The following is a 17,695-nucleotide window of genomic DNA, read 5'->3' as shown; positions in this document are numbered from 1 at the left end:
ATTTGCAATCTCAGAGGGGTTAAGGACTGACTGGACAGGTCAGCTTAACTTCCTTCTCATCACTAGAGGTGATCTGACTAGGTCATGGTTGAGGCCAATTGTTAAGGTGAGGCGGGGAAGCTTGAATTGCCATTGTCTACCCTGTAGTTGTTCTGCAGATAAAAGCAAATACTTCAGTCTCCAGGGATTTCAAGCAGGCTCTTTAATGAGCACAAAATGCACTTACCATTAAAACAAGAAAGCGGCTATGGATGCAGACGCCATAAAATTTATTGTAATCAAAACTACAAATTTCATACATTTTAATAAGGCTCTCTTTGGGATCAGATGCTTGCAGCGAGGTGTACTTTTGCACTATTCCCCCCAAAAATGATTATACTGGAACCCAAGGCCTGTGTCAATTTGGCTTAAATAATTACAAACATTATGATCTTGTGAAGGCACTGTTGGATCATGTATTCCGTTGCATACAAACATTTTACAAAAGAAACACCTAAAATATGAAAATACATATCTAAAACACATTTCTTTCTTAAAAAAGGAAATTAACAGGATACCACCACAGCTGTAAAACAAAATAGATATATACATTCAGTGAATAAGTTATTATCATGGTAAACTTTTTTCTACAGAAATACATTCTTATTGCCTGGGATTCTCTTTACAATAAGCTGTCAGATACAAAAAATACACAAGGGTGATCTGGCATTCCTTGAATAGACAAGACCGTCATTAAAGTCAATGGGAGTTTTGCCAGCATAAGGTCTGCAGGATTGAATCTTTATATGCTAGTTGATAGAATTCTTCCTCCCCTCTCCCTGGGAAAGTAAACTCATCCCCCAGAAATCATCTTACAGGAGAACTATTGGTTTCATGTAACTTAAGTGCAGTATTGGTGTACACTAAAATATCAAATCCCTACCAGATTTCCTTGATCACTCCTGTGTGGTTCATACGAATAGAGCTAATGCCATAGGGTAGCAGAGCTGCAGAGGTACTGTTCTGACCTGCCCAAGTGATCATTCCAGCTTGCTCAAGAGAAAAGATTCTCAGGCTCTCATTTAGCGCCACTCTAGCTACTTCAAAATCCAATTTACAAAAAGAAGAAATATAAAAGGGATGAAATTGTCCTGGTAACTACTCCAGTTTGTGCTCAGTTTAGTTCTATTTATTGTAATATTTTTTTAAACTGCAATTTTTCCTAACAAAAAGGAAACTGTGGCCAATGTTACAATTCCTGTACTTAATGCAGCGAAGTCCAAACTTGGCAAAGAGAGAATTGCAAAACATGATAAACACATTGTAACTTTGATTTCGTACCAACCAAAAAGTTAAACTATATCTAATAAAAACCATACAGCCACCAGAAGAGTTGGATAAATTGACAGTCACATTCTTCCCTCAAAATCAAGACATGGCAATAGAGAAAGTTTGGCTTATGTCATATGCTTTGTAGTTTGTTAGCCAGAGTAAGAACTAAAGGCTCTTTCCTAATAAATTGCAAAGATTAACACAGATGGATAACAGGGTTTACCTCTACAGAGCCCCCCAGCCCTTTCCCCAAAGAGATGGAAATTAAGTAACATGGACCAGCTGGAGACAGAATTTTATTGCCCCAAGAAAAATATATTGTGGAAGAAATTTGCCTGAGAAAAATAACTATAGTTATTGCAGGAATCAAGGCAGAATAGCATAATTTAAGTTCTCACATGGCATTTAAATGTTCTACTATACCTTGACATATGTGATCCCAACAACAAAGGGGAGATGGATACAAGATACACGTCTCCACTCAAGTGCAACACATAACCACTTAAGCTCCCTAAAACACAATTAAAAGTACTCTCAGATGACAGGGATCTCACAATATGCTAACAGAAATTCTATGATGAAACTGCTTCAGATGCAACGTAAATATGAAATGGATATTGATTCAAGGAGAATGTATTGTTCGTGTTTAGTTATGATAAAATATTTAGCACAGAAAGTGAAAATCCTTGCCCTGTTGATGTCAACAGAAAAATCCCCATTAACTTCAGATGGGCCAGGATTTCAGCCATAGACGGTTACAGTTGCTTGAAGTCTCCAGTTACTGTGCATAACTCATATAGTTTCTTCTATAAGTTATGTTGCCCTTCAAATATTGTTATGCAAGAGATCGTTCATAGCGTGACAAGCAGAGCCAGATCTCCAAGTAGTCAGCTGTAGTTCCATATGCAAAAGTGTGTAATCATAGTGATTGTGCACATACATAAATCAGGCACTTGTACACACAAGTGGCTAGGCCACTGACCATTTCTGTGGAAATACCCACAAGCCTTGTGCTCCTGCATCATTTAGGCACTGTTGTAAATCCAACACTAAAACTGTAATAAATACTGAGGCCTGCTTGGCAGATTAATTCATACATTTTGCACAGGAGTCTGACAGAGTAATTGCATGTTGGAAGCGGAACACATTTTTCCACTTCAATATTTGTCTTCCTTCAATAAACAAATCTCTCTTGCAGGTCAAGTGCAAAGTATTAGTAGCAGATGGGATGCCATTATTATTTCTTTAGAACACCTTCTGTCGTTACTGGAACAAGAAAGCACAGTGGAATAAGACAGACCTGAACTCTATAGACATCAGAGCGGGAGTGCAAGTTTTTTTAAGCTCTCAAAAATGATAATTTTTAAAAACAAATACTCAAGAGTATTATGCTTGCTGCTAAACTAGGAGATGCCGGGAGAAGAACTGGAATACAATACAGCTTCCTATGCTCTGACTTTAGGGAAGAAATCCAGCTTCTAGTAAGAACATTTCATAGATTTCAGAGCTGCCTTGAGTCAGTGGTGGGGGATACATCTTCAGTCAATACCCAGCAATCTTCAGGAGGAGGAGGAATTATTTGGAAGAGAGAAACTGTTGAGCAAATATTCTCCCAGTTCTGTTCTGTTCCTGAGCTTTTAAAAATCCATTTCCCCTCTGGCCTTATGATAAAAGTGGAAGCATACCTTTGCTTCCATTTCTAAAAGAGAACTACTTGCATTCATGGATGGTAACTGAACTGTTGATAGGTTTCCTAAAGGTTCATTCTAAAATTTGAAAACATCAGCAGTTGAGGTTAAAAACAACCCATGTCTATGTATGCTTAAAAAAATAAATCTCCTCTTCTGATTTTTCTACAGCACATGAGAGCACTTTTCTTCACAGTGTCACCCTCATTTCCAAACCAAAGTCATTCCTTTGGCATAAGTTGTTCCACCAAACCTTCTTGTTCCTTACTTTCCAACAAGGACATGCCCACATCTCCAATACTGTTCACACTTTTGTCTCCATTGCTCCTGGTCTCCTCTGGTTTGTGATGCGCAAAAGTGTATGGCTCACTGTCCCTCTCTGGGCAGAATGGGAGTTCCTCAGAGTTTGATATTTTAGTGGTTCTCTTGAAAGAGATGGGAGGTGGAGTAGGTGGTGTGTCACCCACAGGCCCATCAAAAGGCCGGTACACATCTACCTCTGGATTGACTGATCCATTGGATTCCTTCAGCAAATCTCCATAGACCATGGCATCATCAATGACTGCATAGACATGGGAGTCATTGTCCTGCCTCCTCTTTTTGAATAAGCCCTGTCTTCCAGGCATATGGGTATTGATGTTGGCATTGTATGTACCCACTCCAGGATTCTGGCTTTCCTTCTTCCTGTTATAAAATGAAAATTAACAAGTGAGAACCACTGTAAATCCATATGTTACTTGTGTATTTAAACTCTGTAAGGCAACATCCACTTATTTTTATATTTTATATTTAAATTATATTTCCATCAAGCCTATGCCTCAAGTATTTTCTCTGCAGGGCAGCAGAGCTTGTTCTCAAGTAGTAAAGGAGTTTATAGTTAGAAACATTGCCCTAGGACCAAGTGCCCCACCTTTTTACACCCAAGCTAGTGAAAAGTCCTACAATTTTCTAGCTTGTTTCAAGGGAGATGATTTTGCAGAGCTCTAGTTACCACCTAGAACATCTTCATTACAGTTTACAAATGAGGACCCAAATCCTGCAAACACTTAATGTGCACAAGTATCCTCATTGGCTTCATCTGAGTAAAGTTATTTGCAGGATTGGGTTCCTTCTTTCAGGGCTCAAATTTAATTAAAACTACTCCTCCCAGTCCATGAAAACCAAGAGAGAATCTTCTAGGGCTAGAAGCTGGATGGATCTGATTGATTTTGGCCTTTTTCTATCCCACTCTCTTGCAAGTATGTACTAAAGAGGTTTTCAGTTTGTATCGTCTGTAGACAGTAGCTACCTATAACCATGAGAAACATTACTGACTCATCGTAATGTGACTTCCTTAAATCACCCAGAATTAGGAAATCAAATCTGTTCCGGACTGAATGCTGTGCAACGCATTGATACATAAACTGACTGACTTGTTTTATGAGATATCGACCGGTAAAGGGAGGGGGACACTTGTTTGAATAGTGACTGTACAGCGCTTTCAGGGAAAGCAGCCAAATTAACTTGGAAACCTTTTTTGAAGTTCAGGTGATATATACCTTAATGCATTCAAACAAATGCCAGAAGTCTATGCTAGTGCAAAGTGCATTAGTAAAGTGATCTACAATATTGTTGCAAGAGTCTTAAGCTTTTTAGCTGCAACCCGTTGTGCCTCTCTATTCTACACCTTTCACTGCACACTCCAGACCCTTCTTCAAGGGTCACCTATCCAGTATGTTAAAGAAGAGGAATGGTACCCCCTGGCAACACTGCTTCTTAATCTGCCTAAATCCACATCTTGAGTAATGAACATACTTCTTCCTAGTGCAGCATATGATGATTCCGATAATTGACAGCGCTCCAGCCACACCAACTACCACAGCAATTATCACTGACAGATCTATTAAAAAAAAAAAATAGATATAAGGAAGAGAAATAAAGTCATTCAACAATATGCAACCACAGTTAACCTATTGAAATCTAGTTGTCATACTTGACGTGCATCATTGCTGCTTAACATACCAGGTCTGCGCAGAGAATCAGCCAGTTCTTTTGCTTCTACACTTACCTCCTACATCTCACTTACTTACATCTGATTGACTGATTAAACACAAGTGTGAAGAGGAAGGAAAAAGGATCCAACAGCAAAGGAGTGAAATAACAGGATCATTTCATTAACTCTCCTTCAACCTATTTAAAGATGTAAAAAACAAAAAAACAAAAAGCCACCCAACAGATCTTTAAGGTGCCTTAAATGAAAGCCTCACAAAAATCAATCAAGCAGGTCAATGTACCCAGGGTGCAGGAGTTTATAGAAATGGAGCTATAGAAGTTTTCTTTTTGTTTTAATTCAGTAAAAGTTTAAAAAAGAAAAAAACATTTAAAAGAAATAAGTTTACAGGCAATGAAGTGTGAACTAAAGAGGAAAAGAATTAGAGGTTCATTAGAAGGTGATGTAATCTGTTCTAATCTGCATTGCCAACTCTAGCTCTAGGCCTCAAATCTGTACGCACATGCACAGCTATGAATGCAAGTACTGCCATTGAGCTGAATGGGACTACTTGCAGAAATAAGGGTTTTGCATGACTGGGGCCTTGGAGCTGAAGAATAAGGTGCACTAAATTTTATCCCGACAGGCAGGATGTTCTTGTAGATTGGACACATGAGTTGGAGCAAGGAACTCCCAAATCCTAATCCTAGTTCTGACATTGAATGAATCTCAGCGGAGAGGCACTTCTTAGGCTATGTCTATACTACACAGCTTTTAGCAACATGGCTGTGTTGCCACAGCCGTGCTGCTAAAAGTCACGCAGCGTAGATGCCGTTTGTTGGTTCTCCCGCCGACAATGCCCTGTTCACACTGGCACTTGTCACGGCAAAACTTTTGTCTTTTGGGGGGTGGGTGGGGGTGGGAGCTTTAACACCTCTGAAAGACAAAGGTTTTGTCGTTCAATTGCCAGTGTAGACATAGCCTTAGAAGCGAGTGTGACAGAGGAAGTGCATATTGTGTGGTTCAGGCACGATCTGGAGGTGCACAGGAAGAGTCATTATTGATCTCAGTTTGCCAGACGACTGAAAATTCAATGGTGACTTTTTATCAGCTACCACAGAATTGACACTTGTCAAGCAGACCATATGATAGCAGGATTTAATTTTGTCTTTATATGGGCATACAGAGTCAGAGGTAATGCTTTAACTATTGTACACTCTGAAAATAAGTCCCAGACTCTTAAGTGAGTCTCTCTATAAACCTACCTTTCAGTATAGACCATTGCCTGTTCATTAATGTGGCGAGTAGCTTAAAAAACCCCACTACATTTGTTTTTCTACATGGTATTTAAGGTGTTTTTTTAAATAAACATATTCAGAAGACACACAAAGATCAAGTGACATTTTAATTCCCAAGGTCACAGACCTAGGTTTGGTATACATTACCAACGTATGTCAATAGAATTGTCGCTCAGAGGTGTGGAAAATCCACACCCCTGAGCAATGCAGTTATACCAATCTAATTCCCGATGTAGACAGAGCTATGTCAACAGGAGAAGTGCTATGTTGACATAGCCCTGTCTACATCGGGAGTTCGGTTGGTATAATTATTGCCTCTCGGAGAGGTGGAGTACCTACACCTGCACCAACGGGAGAAGCCCTTCCGTCGGTGTAGGTAGTGTTTTCACTATGTGCTACAGTGGCACAGCTGCAGCGCTGTAAGTGACCTGATCATACAGTTTTACTCATCCAAGAAGTTCTTACTTATGTGAACTCCCAAACATGAGTAATCAAAGATTTATTACATACTGCAGGCCTCATTTCCAGCGGAGAGAGTAGTCTTTTTACAGTACATTGTGTGTCTTTCATTTAGAAAGATCCTCCTTTACAAACCTATTTTCCTAGCAATTAGTTCCTGAGTCTGCGCACGCGCGCACCCCCCCCCCCCCCCCCCCCCCCCTCCTATTTATGGCACTACTGTGTACAACAATATAGGCAGATGGATATGACTCTCAAATTTGCTACCACTGGTGCTTACCCATCCATGATAGATACCAGAGTTTGCAGCAGAGCTTTGAAATTGGGGAGCACAGTATATTATGTTGATGATGATATTCTGATTTCAAGGAATAATACTAATCAGAAAAAAGTGTGGTCTAGTCTGAGGAGAGGGCAGGGCACCACGATCTCCTGAGTTCTAATCCTAGCTGAAAGATTCCTTCTGCAGCTTTGGGCAAAACACCCAGTCTCTGCCTGAGTTTCCCCATCCTTAAAAATTAGAGTAATTAAATAGTTATTATTTACCTCATAGCACCATTGCAATGATTAGTTAATGTCAGTAAAGTGATTTGAAGATTAAAAGTACTACATAAGTGTTAATGATCTTCATTGTACGAAATATCAGAGACAGAAGTCAATCACATACTTTGTTTCTAGAGCAAGGAAAGTTCTCCAAATTCATAAGCAAATTTTAATCTATGTGGATGAACTGGGGAGAATTAGGGCAATAAGAACAAAACACTAGATGTAGACAATTACTGATGTCTAGGGGGAACAAAATCTTCTAAAGTACATGTTTATGGCTCTCAAAGATTTTTGAAGCTCAGGTATTTCAAAGTGCAGGGATTTTATGATTAATATTAATTAGGAGTAATATTAGTAGCCATTCCAGAAAAAAAATCTGTGCCACATTTTCTCATCGATGCTTGTTAAAAAGCAGAGACAGACAGAGACACAATGTGCATTTAATATGTACCTTCATTATTTACACAGTGCCAAAGCATGCCAGGTCTTTTACAGACACACAGGATAAGTTTCTATATCAAGTAACGTACAGATTAAGGCCCCACTTCTGCAATCAGATCCATGTGACTGTAAGGATCCACTAGTCCTGACCAGATCAGATTGCTGGATTTGTGCCTAACTAGACACCCTACAAAGAGGAAAGGCAGTTGGAGGAAAGGATACAAAGATTTTAAGAAATCCTTACCAATGTGTCATTCTGTGGGTTGTTTGCCAATCTTAAACATGTGCGTTGTTTTGCTTTTCAGTTATTAAATACATACTGCGACTTCAGGATTATTTCAGACTTCTCCCAATGCTTAAAATGATTACCAAACTTAGGTAGCAAAGACTGACTTAATAAAAAGCTCCAAGACTCAGGGAACTGATTCTAGGTATTGTCCTTAATTTTATTTGAAATTTTTTTATGACTGTACAGTGGATATTTGTTCTAGGCCCTGATTTCTTAGGTCCGATAGTGACGATCTGTGTGCAGCCCTATTGAAATTAGCACATCCAAATACCAAGGTTCAGACTTGGAGTCTAATCCCACAGGAGGCTGCAGCTCTTTTGTCCATCTTCAATTAAGAAGAGAACATCCTTCCCTTACTTACTTTTGAGCTAAATGTACCAAAGAGGAAACTGAAAAACAAGACTGATAATGCAATTGAAAACATCTAATCATTTATATATATAAATGTATTCCTAAATATTCTCGAATATGGTGTCTGAAATACAGATTGGTCCTTAAATATCTTGGAATTTATACATCAAGTTTTACATTCTGTTTCAACTAAATTCAGAATCATCTCTCACAATTCTGCTACTTCAATCTCTTTAGAGACTAACAAATTTATTAGAGCATAAGCTTTCGTGGACTACAGCCCACTTCTTCGGATGCATATAGAATGGAACATATATTGAGGAGATATATATACACACACATACAGAGAGCATAAACAGGTGGGAGTTGTCTTACCAACTCTGAGAGGCCAATTAATTAAGAGAAAAAAAAACTTTTGAAGTGATAATCAAGCTAGGCCAGTACAGACAGTTTGATAATAGGTGTGAGAGTACTTACAAGGGGAGATAGAGTCAATGTCTGTAATGGCTCAGCCATTCCCAGTCCTTATTCAAACCGGAGTTGATTGTGTCTAGTTTGCATATCAATTCTAGCTCTGCAGTCTCTCTTTGGAGTCTGTTTTTGAAGTTTTTCTGTTGTAACTGTCTGTACTGGCCTAGCTTGATTATCACTTCAAAAGTTTTTTTTTTCTCTTAATTAATTGGCCTCTCAGAGTTGGTAAGACAACTCCCACCTGTTTATGCTCTCTGTATGTGTGTATATATATCTCCTCAATATATGTTCCATTCTATATGCATCCGAAGAAGTGGGCTGTAGTCCACGAAAGCTTATGCTCTAATAAATTTGTTAGTCTCTAAGGTGCCACAAGTACTCCTGTTCTTCTTTTTGCGGATACAGACTAACACGGCTGTTACTCTGAAAATTCAATCTCTTTAGCATTTGAACACTTTCTACTTCTTTTGATTGTTTCCTAAGACAATACATCCAAAAAAAGAGAGGATCCTGACAGAGTTTAGGCATCTGATGCTGTATGTTACAAAATGTAGAAAAAGCTGCAGTTTTGTAAAGCTGCTGAGAAGCATCTCTCTGTACAACAAATTGATGGAGCAAACAGTCTACTAGTACATCCACACCTGTGTACAGAAAACACCAGAGCATCCATACTGCAGAGCATTATCCTCCCTCAGTACAGAAAGACAGCGACAACTCACCTGTCTTTTGTGAGACAAATGTCACCCAGAACTGTAGGCTCAGCTGTTTCTTGGGCACTGGGTTACAGTTAGAGATGTTTACCCAGAAGTGGTGATACATATGCAGGGGCTCAGGAAGCAGCTCATCTTCACGGCGCACAGTTTCTTCAGCCTTTGGTTTCTGTTCCTTTATGTTGACATAGGCACGCCCTGTTTCACAAATAATGTCCATCCGCTCCTTCAAGAATGCTAAGCGAGCAACTTGCTTACTGGGGACTGTGATGTTCCAGGACACGGAGACATAAGGAGGCAAACCCTCGAACCAGTTAGGGGTCTGTAGATAAACTTGAGCTTTTGGGTCTGGGGTCACAGTGAAGATACATTCCTCTGTAGTATGGGAAGAGATAGATTGTATACATAGTATTGCCAATGCTCTTGGCTTTCTCTTTAAATACATTACTGTGATTTTCTAAAAATAAAACATGCATCACTTACAATGGTGACTAGAGAGTCACACAGAAAAATCACAGTATCTTAATAGTAATAACACATATCACTTATAACCATTTTTGTGTAACACAGTTATAACATGGTTTACCTGCAGGATTTCCCTCATAACTACCCACCCACAACTCCAAGGTCTGGTCTACACTGGGGGTGGGGGGGTGGGGGTGTGTGAGTGGGTGTCAATGTAAGATCCTGTAGCTGAAGTTGACATATCTTATTCCGACTTACCTCCCGTCCTCACCGCGCGGGATCGAAGGCCGCGGCTCCCCCGTCAACTCCACTACCGCCACTCACTCCAGTGGAGTTCCAGAGTCGACGGGGAGCACATTTGGGGATCGATATATCATGTCTTAACGAGACGCAGTATATCAATCCCCGATAAATCAATCGCTACCCGCCGATACAATGGGTAGTGTGGACGTACCCCAAGTCTGAAGGTTTTATTCCCTCCTTACAGAGGCAAAACTCCCCATTGATTCAAAGGAAGCTTTGCTCAAGTAATGACATCGGAATTGGACGCTAAGAAATTTAACTTCTGTTATTTTATTATCAGATGTACAATGGTTATTTGTAAATGGATATATTGAAGGAGTTGGGGAATGGAGTGAGGGAACAGACGTCCACCTTACCTTTAATAAATGGCACAAAAGACATTTTCAGATCCTGATTAAGAGAATCATTGAGGAATCCTCTGCCAAATGTTTTTAGGGATATGGTGATATTGTCTCTCATCTGAATCTTTTCAATGGATCCACCAGGACAGAATATACCAAGGCTTAACTCCTTTCCCTTGGTGGTGCTGACAATGCTGTAGCTGTAACTTTTATTGCACCTCTGCTCTTGGATGTGTTGTTGTAGCTTCAAGGATGGAGAAATTATTTCCACATTGATCTCTTCTGGAGCCAATAGCTTCCAAGTAAACTTATCCAGCCGAACTGGGAGCTGGGAAATAGCCCTGGGCACAGTGAGGTCATAGATCTTCTTTTGGCAGTATCTGAGATGCCAACAGGCTGCAGTCACAGAGACACAGATTATAGCTATACTTTTCACATTGAGCAGAGCTATTAAAATGAGGTTTTACTATGTGCTAGAGTGGTTAGGTCTGTACAAACACAAAACAACAGAGTTCCATTGTTTGGTATTGGGGATATATGTGCTGAAAGATGGAAATAACTCAAATTGCCCATTAGCTCTGGTCCTGTGGGGATGTACTATAGAGTACATCCATATAGTCACCTTCAGGGCTGCCCGGGGAGACGGGGGGGGGGCAAGTGGGGCAATTTGCCCCAGGCCCCGCAGGGGCCCCCCATGAGAATATAGTATTCTATAGTATTGCAACTTTTTTTATGGAAGGGGCCCCCGAAATTGCTTTGCCCCAGGCCCCCTGAATCCTCTGGGCAGCCCTGGTCACTTTTCCCCACTATATTTTCCATAGTAACCATTAATAAAATGAGTGTTTCTCCTGACTGTTACAGGATATTAAGGGAAACCAAGAAATACAAATGCACAGAGTTTGCCTGATGGCACTTGGTCAGCACACAGGATATTATCTTCCCTTCACCATTTGTCTACACACTTCATGGGATTTTCCATAGAATTGTGTAGACACCTGGTATAAGAAGCATGGATGTCACCGGCCCCATGTTTGAAGGAGAGCTTTGCTACAGCTCTGTCCTAAGACAGGTTCCAGTGCTAAGCAAGAAGCTTCCCTCTCACTTGCTAGGATTGAATTTTTCCAGAAACTAGCTATGCTGTTCTTTTCTGTTACCAAATCCCTACATCTTAAACACAAACTGGTTTATTTACTGACTTACTTACTGTACCCACCACCTATTTGTTCAGCGCCTGTCTGCAAGCCAAAGCACACTTAAACACAAATGAAAGACAGGATTTACAAGTCTGACCCTTCAGTAGAATATTGCGGAAATGAGAACATGTAGAACCCTTCTGTAGGTAACAAAATACAAGGCTCTTGTCATACCTATGGTTTTTTCAGCTGTGATCCTCAGATGCTCCAAATCATAACACAGGAAGAAAATCCCGTACATGGTGCCTGATGTTAAAGTTACATTACGTTCACAGGTTCTAGGATCTTTACAGATCAAACATTCTGGCTCAAACAGCAACGGATGCCCACTGTGTGGTGATTTTGGCTCTATGGTTATACTCATGTCCCTCTCTCTGCGTAAGTCAATCAAGTATGTTACATCTGAAATGGGGAAAAAAAAAAAAAGAATTAGATCAACACAGCAATTAAATAAATGTGGTGAACTGGAACCTCATCATCCCATTCCTCTCTTCTCCAAAAATCAGATGTTGGACTTATCTTTACATTAGCTAGGAAAGCATTATTTACTTTTTACACTATTGGAATTAATACAAATAACTGTTCTTCTAGATTAGGCCTGTTATAACAAAGTCCAATTCCACTTCCTATCCTTTCCAGCTTCAGAAGGATCATATGTAGAGCTGAGTAAACAGCTGATATTTAGTTCTGGTTCTGGAAAAAAAAAATCAGATCATTTTGAAACGAAACCGGATCTTTCCAGTTTCAGTCACCGAAACACAAAACACACCAAAAAAAGTGTTCGACCCACAGGAAAAGAAATGTCGTTTTGAAACATTTCATTTTGGAAATGTCAATATGGTTCATTCTGAAAGTGTCAAATGTTTCAATATTTCCAAAAGATTTTTCTTTTTGGATGAAACTTTCAGCTGACTTTGATATGAATTTGTGAATAGCTTTGATGCCCCTCCAAAGTGTATTTTTAGCAAATTTATTATTTGCCAAATTTCCCTCCCCCACATAATCTCATGTATGCTAGTCCCTTCTGAAAAGGCTATGCAAGAATACAAGGAGCTTGCTATAGAAAATTCTTTAGGTCACAACTATAGTATTCACAGTAGGTGCTATAGAATGGTCATAAAAGACCAGTGGATTGGGCACCAGACTGAGTCAGAAGTTCTGGGTCCTATTGCCAGCTCTGTCAGACCTGTTGTGTGACCTTGAGCAAGTAAAGTCACCTTTCTGTGTCTCAGTTTCCCCACCTGTGAAATGGAGATAATGCTTTCTTACCCATGTAAAGTGGTTTGAGATCTGTGGATGAATCTTGCTGAGTAAGTATGGAGTACTGGTACTATGTAGCTAATTAATTTCATTTCTTTATATTACATACTATAAACTACAGCAATACTGTTCTGATGTTACTTTCACAAAGGACTACAGTACTTTTTTGTGATGTTTACATTTTGGGTTTGTTTGTTTTTATTTTAAACCTTAAAAAACAAAATTGAGAATGAAGAACTCGGGAGATAGTGGTACATTTTTTTCTGAGTACTATGTGACCCTCTGTTTGATGGTTAAGATGCTGCTTGTTAAAGGATAACTAGGGATTAAGTCAGCCAGGTGGTTTTGCATTATTGCAGGAATCAAAGTCAATGGGTCCAGATAGCCAATCACCTGTACTTAAACAATACAGGTGTCAATTCCTTTGAAGTTTTGCCCCCTCTGATCAACATGGCAGCTGGTAATTGGGCCAGGGGAGATGGGAATCCAAATGGGGAAAATGAAATGGTTTGGGAGAGCTTAAAAGAAAGCCTGAGGCCAAAAGCTGAGAGAGGCAGGATCTGCAGGAATGCAGATGGCACCCTGATCCCCAGAAGTGGAGGAATGGTGGATGGTGAATTTAGGATAAGTGGGGCCTCCCTAAATTAAGGGAATTGCATGTAGGCCTTGTGTTGTTTTAGCCCTTTTCTCTGAATGCTATGTTCCTATGGATAAATAGTACTTTGTTTTCAAGAAGCTAATTGGAGTCATTGCTTTTTCATACTGATCACAGCTTCTGAAGAATTTTTTTGCAGGAACCAAAACCAGCTGGACCTGCCAGGAAACATGGTTGGCAAACAGTGGTGCTGTAGTCTCAAAAGCCAGGCAGAAAATTGGGCGAATCATGGGATTCCACCCTGAGAGGAGTGCAGGTACTGGGCCCGTCACCTGAAAGGGGTCCTAGGGAAGGACAGAGAGATGGATGGGTCAAAAAGTACTGCTCATGCTGGGCCACAACCGAGAACTAACGACCATTAGAACTGATGATTGTTTTGAAATTTTGAAAAATTGAAATGAAACTTTTGCCAAAAACAGTTTGCTAAACGGTTTCTACATTTTTTGACCAGCTCTACTGGTCACACACTAGTGATTTGAAATGGAAGAGTTCTCATTTCTCAGATTTACATCGATTGCAAGGTTGTCTTCACCCCCCATTTACAAGCATATCAGACAATTTAAGTTTCTTCAGCTTAGCTGAACAAAGTTGTCTGGTTGCCTAGAGTCTATTCGGAATCAAGCTCGGCCAACAAAGTCCAAAGAGAAGGGGAAACTGCCAAATATGGTAAATTTGCAAAATAGTTAAAGTTTATTGAGTTCATATCGTTTAAAAGAGGGCCTCCCAATACTTATTTCTTTAGATCGGACATTTAAAATGCACACATGTACAAAGCTGTGAGCAACTAACTATAATTTAATTTACAATAACCACTGAGCACTATTAATATTAGAGTTCTGTGAGCATTGGAATTTCCATTCCATGAAAAAAATTGAAGTCTTTTCGTTCTGAATCAGAAAAGAGTTGGAAATGTCAATTTTTCTATGGAACAGAAGTTCTAGAAAATTCTCTCTTGAGAGAACCGAAATAGAGTTTTTAAAAAAAAAAAAAAAAAAAAAACTCCAGGCAGAGAACACGGGGAGTCCTCCAAGCAGGCAGCTGGCTAGCTGGGGAGCCTAGAAGCTGAACAGCCTGCCTGGTTTCCATCAGAAGTGCGGATGGAATTGACACGTTCACATAGAACATTTCGATTCTGTAGAATCATTTTCTGACAGAAAACTATTTCACTGGAAAATTTACAGCCAGCTGTAATAAATACAAATATATTGACGACACCAACTAGCAGCCTTAAATAATCAAAAGTTGGTATTTAACAATCTGCCTCAGGCAGCAAACATGAAAAAAAAAAATCCGGAAAAATTGTCTGTCAGCCCCCACAACAGACCCTTATCCTTCACCGAAAACCCTATCACACACAAGATTTCTGCAGAATGCCTGGTCATCAAATATGGGCTATTTTGGGAGGTAGGGAGCAAGCTCCAGAATCCCTGGGCCCTCGCAGAGAATGCCGTGCCAATAGCCCCCCTCTCTTTTATAAAGAGCACAATCCTGCTCAAACAGCTCTGCTGGCTGTAGCTGTGTTACTATGGCATTGGGAGTTAAGCAGTCTCTCAGGTAGGTAGGATTCCAGGCCATTTGTCTTTGCAGGTTTATGGCACACACATGTAGAACTGATGAATGAAATTGTTTTTAATTGTTCACTTTATTAATGTAACTTCATAAGTAAAGTTTTATGAATGAAACAATATTCATTCATAAAACCGGTTACTCCAATAACTGGCTAATTAACAATTAAGATTAATTAATCTTGGGGGGGAGGGATAGCTCAGTGGTTTGAGCATTGGCCTACTAAACCCAGGATTGTGAGTTCAATCCTTGAGGGGGCCACTTAGGGATCTGGGGCAAAAATCTGTCTGGGAATTGGTCCTGCTTTGAGCAGGGGGTTGGACTAGATGACCTCCTGAGATCCCTTCCAACCTTGATATTCTATGATTCTATGATTCTAAGATGCTTGTGAAGAGTCATAGCTGTTCAGTCAGCTGCCTTTGTAAATTTCGCTATCAATCCAATTCCTGCTTAAATCACTATGGCCTGGTCCCCACTAAGTCCCCACTTCGGACTAAGGTACGCAAATTCAGCTACATTAATAACGTAGCTGAATTCGAAGTACCTTAGTCCGAACTTACTGCGGTCCAGACGCGGCAGGAAGGCTCCCCCGTTGATGCCGCGTACTTCTCTTGGCGAGCTGGAGTACTGGCGCCAACTGCGAGCACTTCCGGGATCGATCCGGGATCGATTTATCGCGTCTTAACCAGACGCGATAAATCAATCCCAGAACATCGATTGCCTGCCGCCGGACCCTCCGGTAAGTGAAGACAAGGCCTACTAAGACTTGCACTGTTTCAGTATTGTAATTTCTGTTCACCATTTATTACACTTGCCTACAGTGTAACTTCTGTTCACTGTTTGCCATATTGTAATTCAAACCCCATTTTAAAACGCTTACTCCATTTTGTAAGGGCTTGCTGCAACCTTCATTTTTGCAAACCCTGCTGTAATCTTATTAGTTTAGTTTAGATGTGTGAATGAGGTATGTATGGATGATGGAATCAACCTCCAGCCCCAGCCTGTCCTGATTAAATAGAGTTCAAACACCAACGGCTGAAGATGCAGACAAGAGCCCTAACAAAGTAAGAAGAATCCACCTTAAAAAGAAAAGGTACAATACAAGGAAGATCAAAGCCCGGTCCAAGGCTGAAAGTCATGTCTGCAATTGACGGGTGATCAATCACCAAACCTGGAGGCAGTATGACACAGCAAGACCTATAGACTCTGGATTCAAACTAAAGCCTACAAAAAGGATGGGTGAGATGGAAAACTTTGGAGGAGGGTAACATTCTGCTGCCAACATGGAAGGGCCCAACAGAGACCCAGCTCGTCATTGTGCCCGGCTTTCCTGGCCAGTTAGCCGCCACAAGCTACGAACCCAAGCTGCAAACTCAAGCAGGACTGGTAATTATGCAGCAGCTGCAGAACGTCTGATGGATATGTGTGTGTGTGTGTGTGTGTGTGTGTGTGTGTGTGTGTGTGTATATATAGGTATTAGGTATAATGTGTGTGTATAAGGATTAATATATTAGTTATTGGTCATAAATAAAATTGTTATCATAATAAATGTGGCATCTTTATCTTGTCCCCTTTAATAAGATCCTGCTAGTTTTTATTGGTATAACACACAGGGACTATAGGCTTTTTGTAAGAGACTTGTGCTTGTTTTTAAACCCAGAGAACACTGTTCCTTTTCAGAATGCCAATCATCTGAATGCTCTAGGGATGTGTCTGGTGTGTGCCTCCAGCGGGAGTAAAGAAAGGCTTTTTCCCACTGCTCAGGAAGTGTCATGCATGATATATGGTAAATGATAGATAGAGCTAGGGAGGTGTGACTAACCGAAGAGGACTGGGACTACTTAGTCTTATTGCACCTATTTTTGGGCCTCTTCCATTAACTGCAAGATAAGAGCCTCAGTTTGTGAGGTCCCACACAATGTTTTCTAAATGGAAATCAAAGGGGAAGAGAATTCTGTTAAATGTGGCTTTTTGCAGCATTTGCCCTGACAGACAGCAACTACTTTCTGTTCAATTCAGTCTAGTTTTTGAAAAGCTATTATTCAGTCACAGAAAGCTTGTAAGGTTCTGCTCCCTTAAGGTATGAGCTACTAGACTGATTTAGTAGTAAAGCAATCAATTAAACTCCTCTCAAGGGATAGAAGCACTGTGGTTAAGCAACTCCTCTGGCCAATTGAGTGGTACCATTGACAGACTCCAAAGGCTGTCCTCAACCAGAAGGATAAGTGGCGGTGACACAGGCCTTGAGGATGTGCATATACGAGCTGAGCACCTACATCAAGTATGGACCGAGAGGCCTGCATTTTCAGAGGCACTGCACAACCACAAGACCCACATAAGCATTTAGTACTTAATCAGGCAGCTTACTTAGGTGCTCAA

General features: G+C 40.3%; 1 protein-coding gene across 1 annotated transcript in view; it reads right to left on the bottom strand.

Annotated features, from left to right (window-relative positions):
- Positions 1-224: 224 nt before the first annotated feature.
- Positions 225-17,695, bottom strand: part of CDCP1 (CUB domain containing protein 1) — a 50,527-nt gene continuing 33,056 nt past the window's right edge. Inside the window, exons 5-9 of the mRNA XM_034760976.1 lie at positions 12,010-12,237; positions 10,658-11,038; positions 9,543-9,908; positions 4,794-4,878; positions 225-3,683 (exon numbers count right to left, since the gene is read on the bottom strand). Of these exons, the coding sequence (XP_034616867.1) occupies positions 3,221-3,683; positions 4,794-4,878; positions 9,543-9,908; positions 10,658-11,038; positions 12,010-12,237 (1,523 nt within the window). The 3' untranslated portion in view covers positions 225-3,220. The remainder of the gene's footprint in view (positions 3,684-4,793; positions 4,879-9,542; positions 9,909-10,657; positions 11,039-12,009; positions 12,238-17,695) is intronic.

Source organism: Trachemys scripta, chromosome 2, assembly GCF_013100865.1.
Source record: "Trachemys scripta elegans isolate TJP31775 chromosome 2, CAS_Tse_1.0, whole genome shotgun sequence".
Lineage (NCBI taxonomy): Eukaryota > Metazoa > Chordata > Testudines > Emydidae > Trachemys > Trachemys scripta.
Note: the sequence above shows the minus strand (reverse complement) of the source record. Positions and strands in the feature narration are given on the sequence as shown.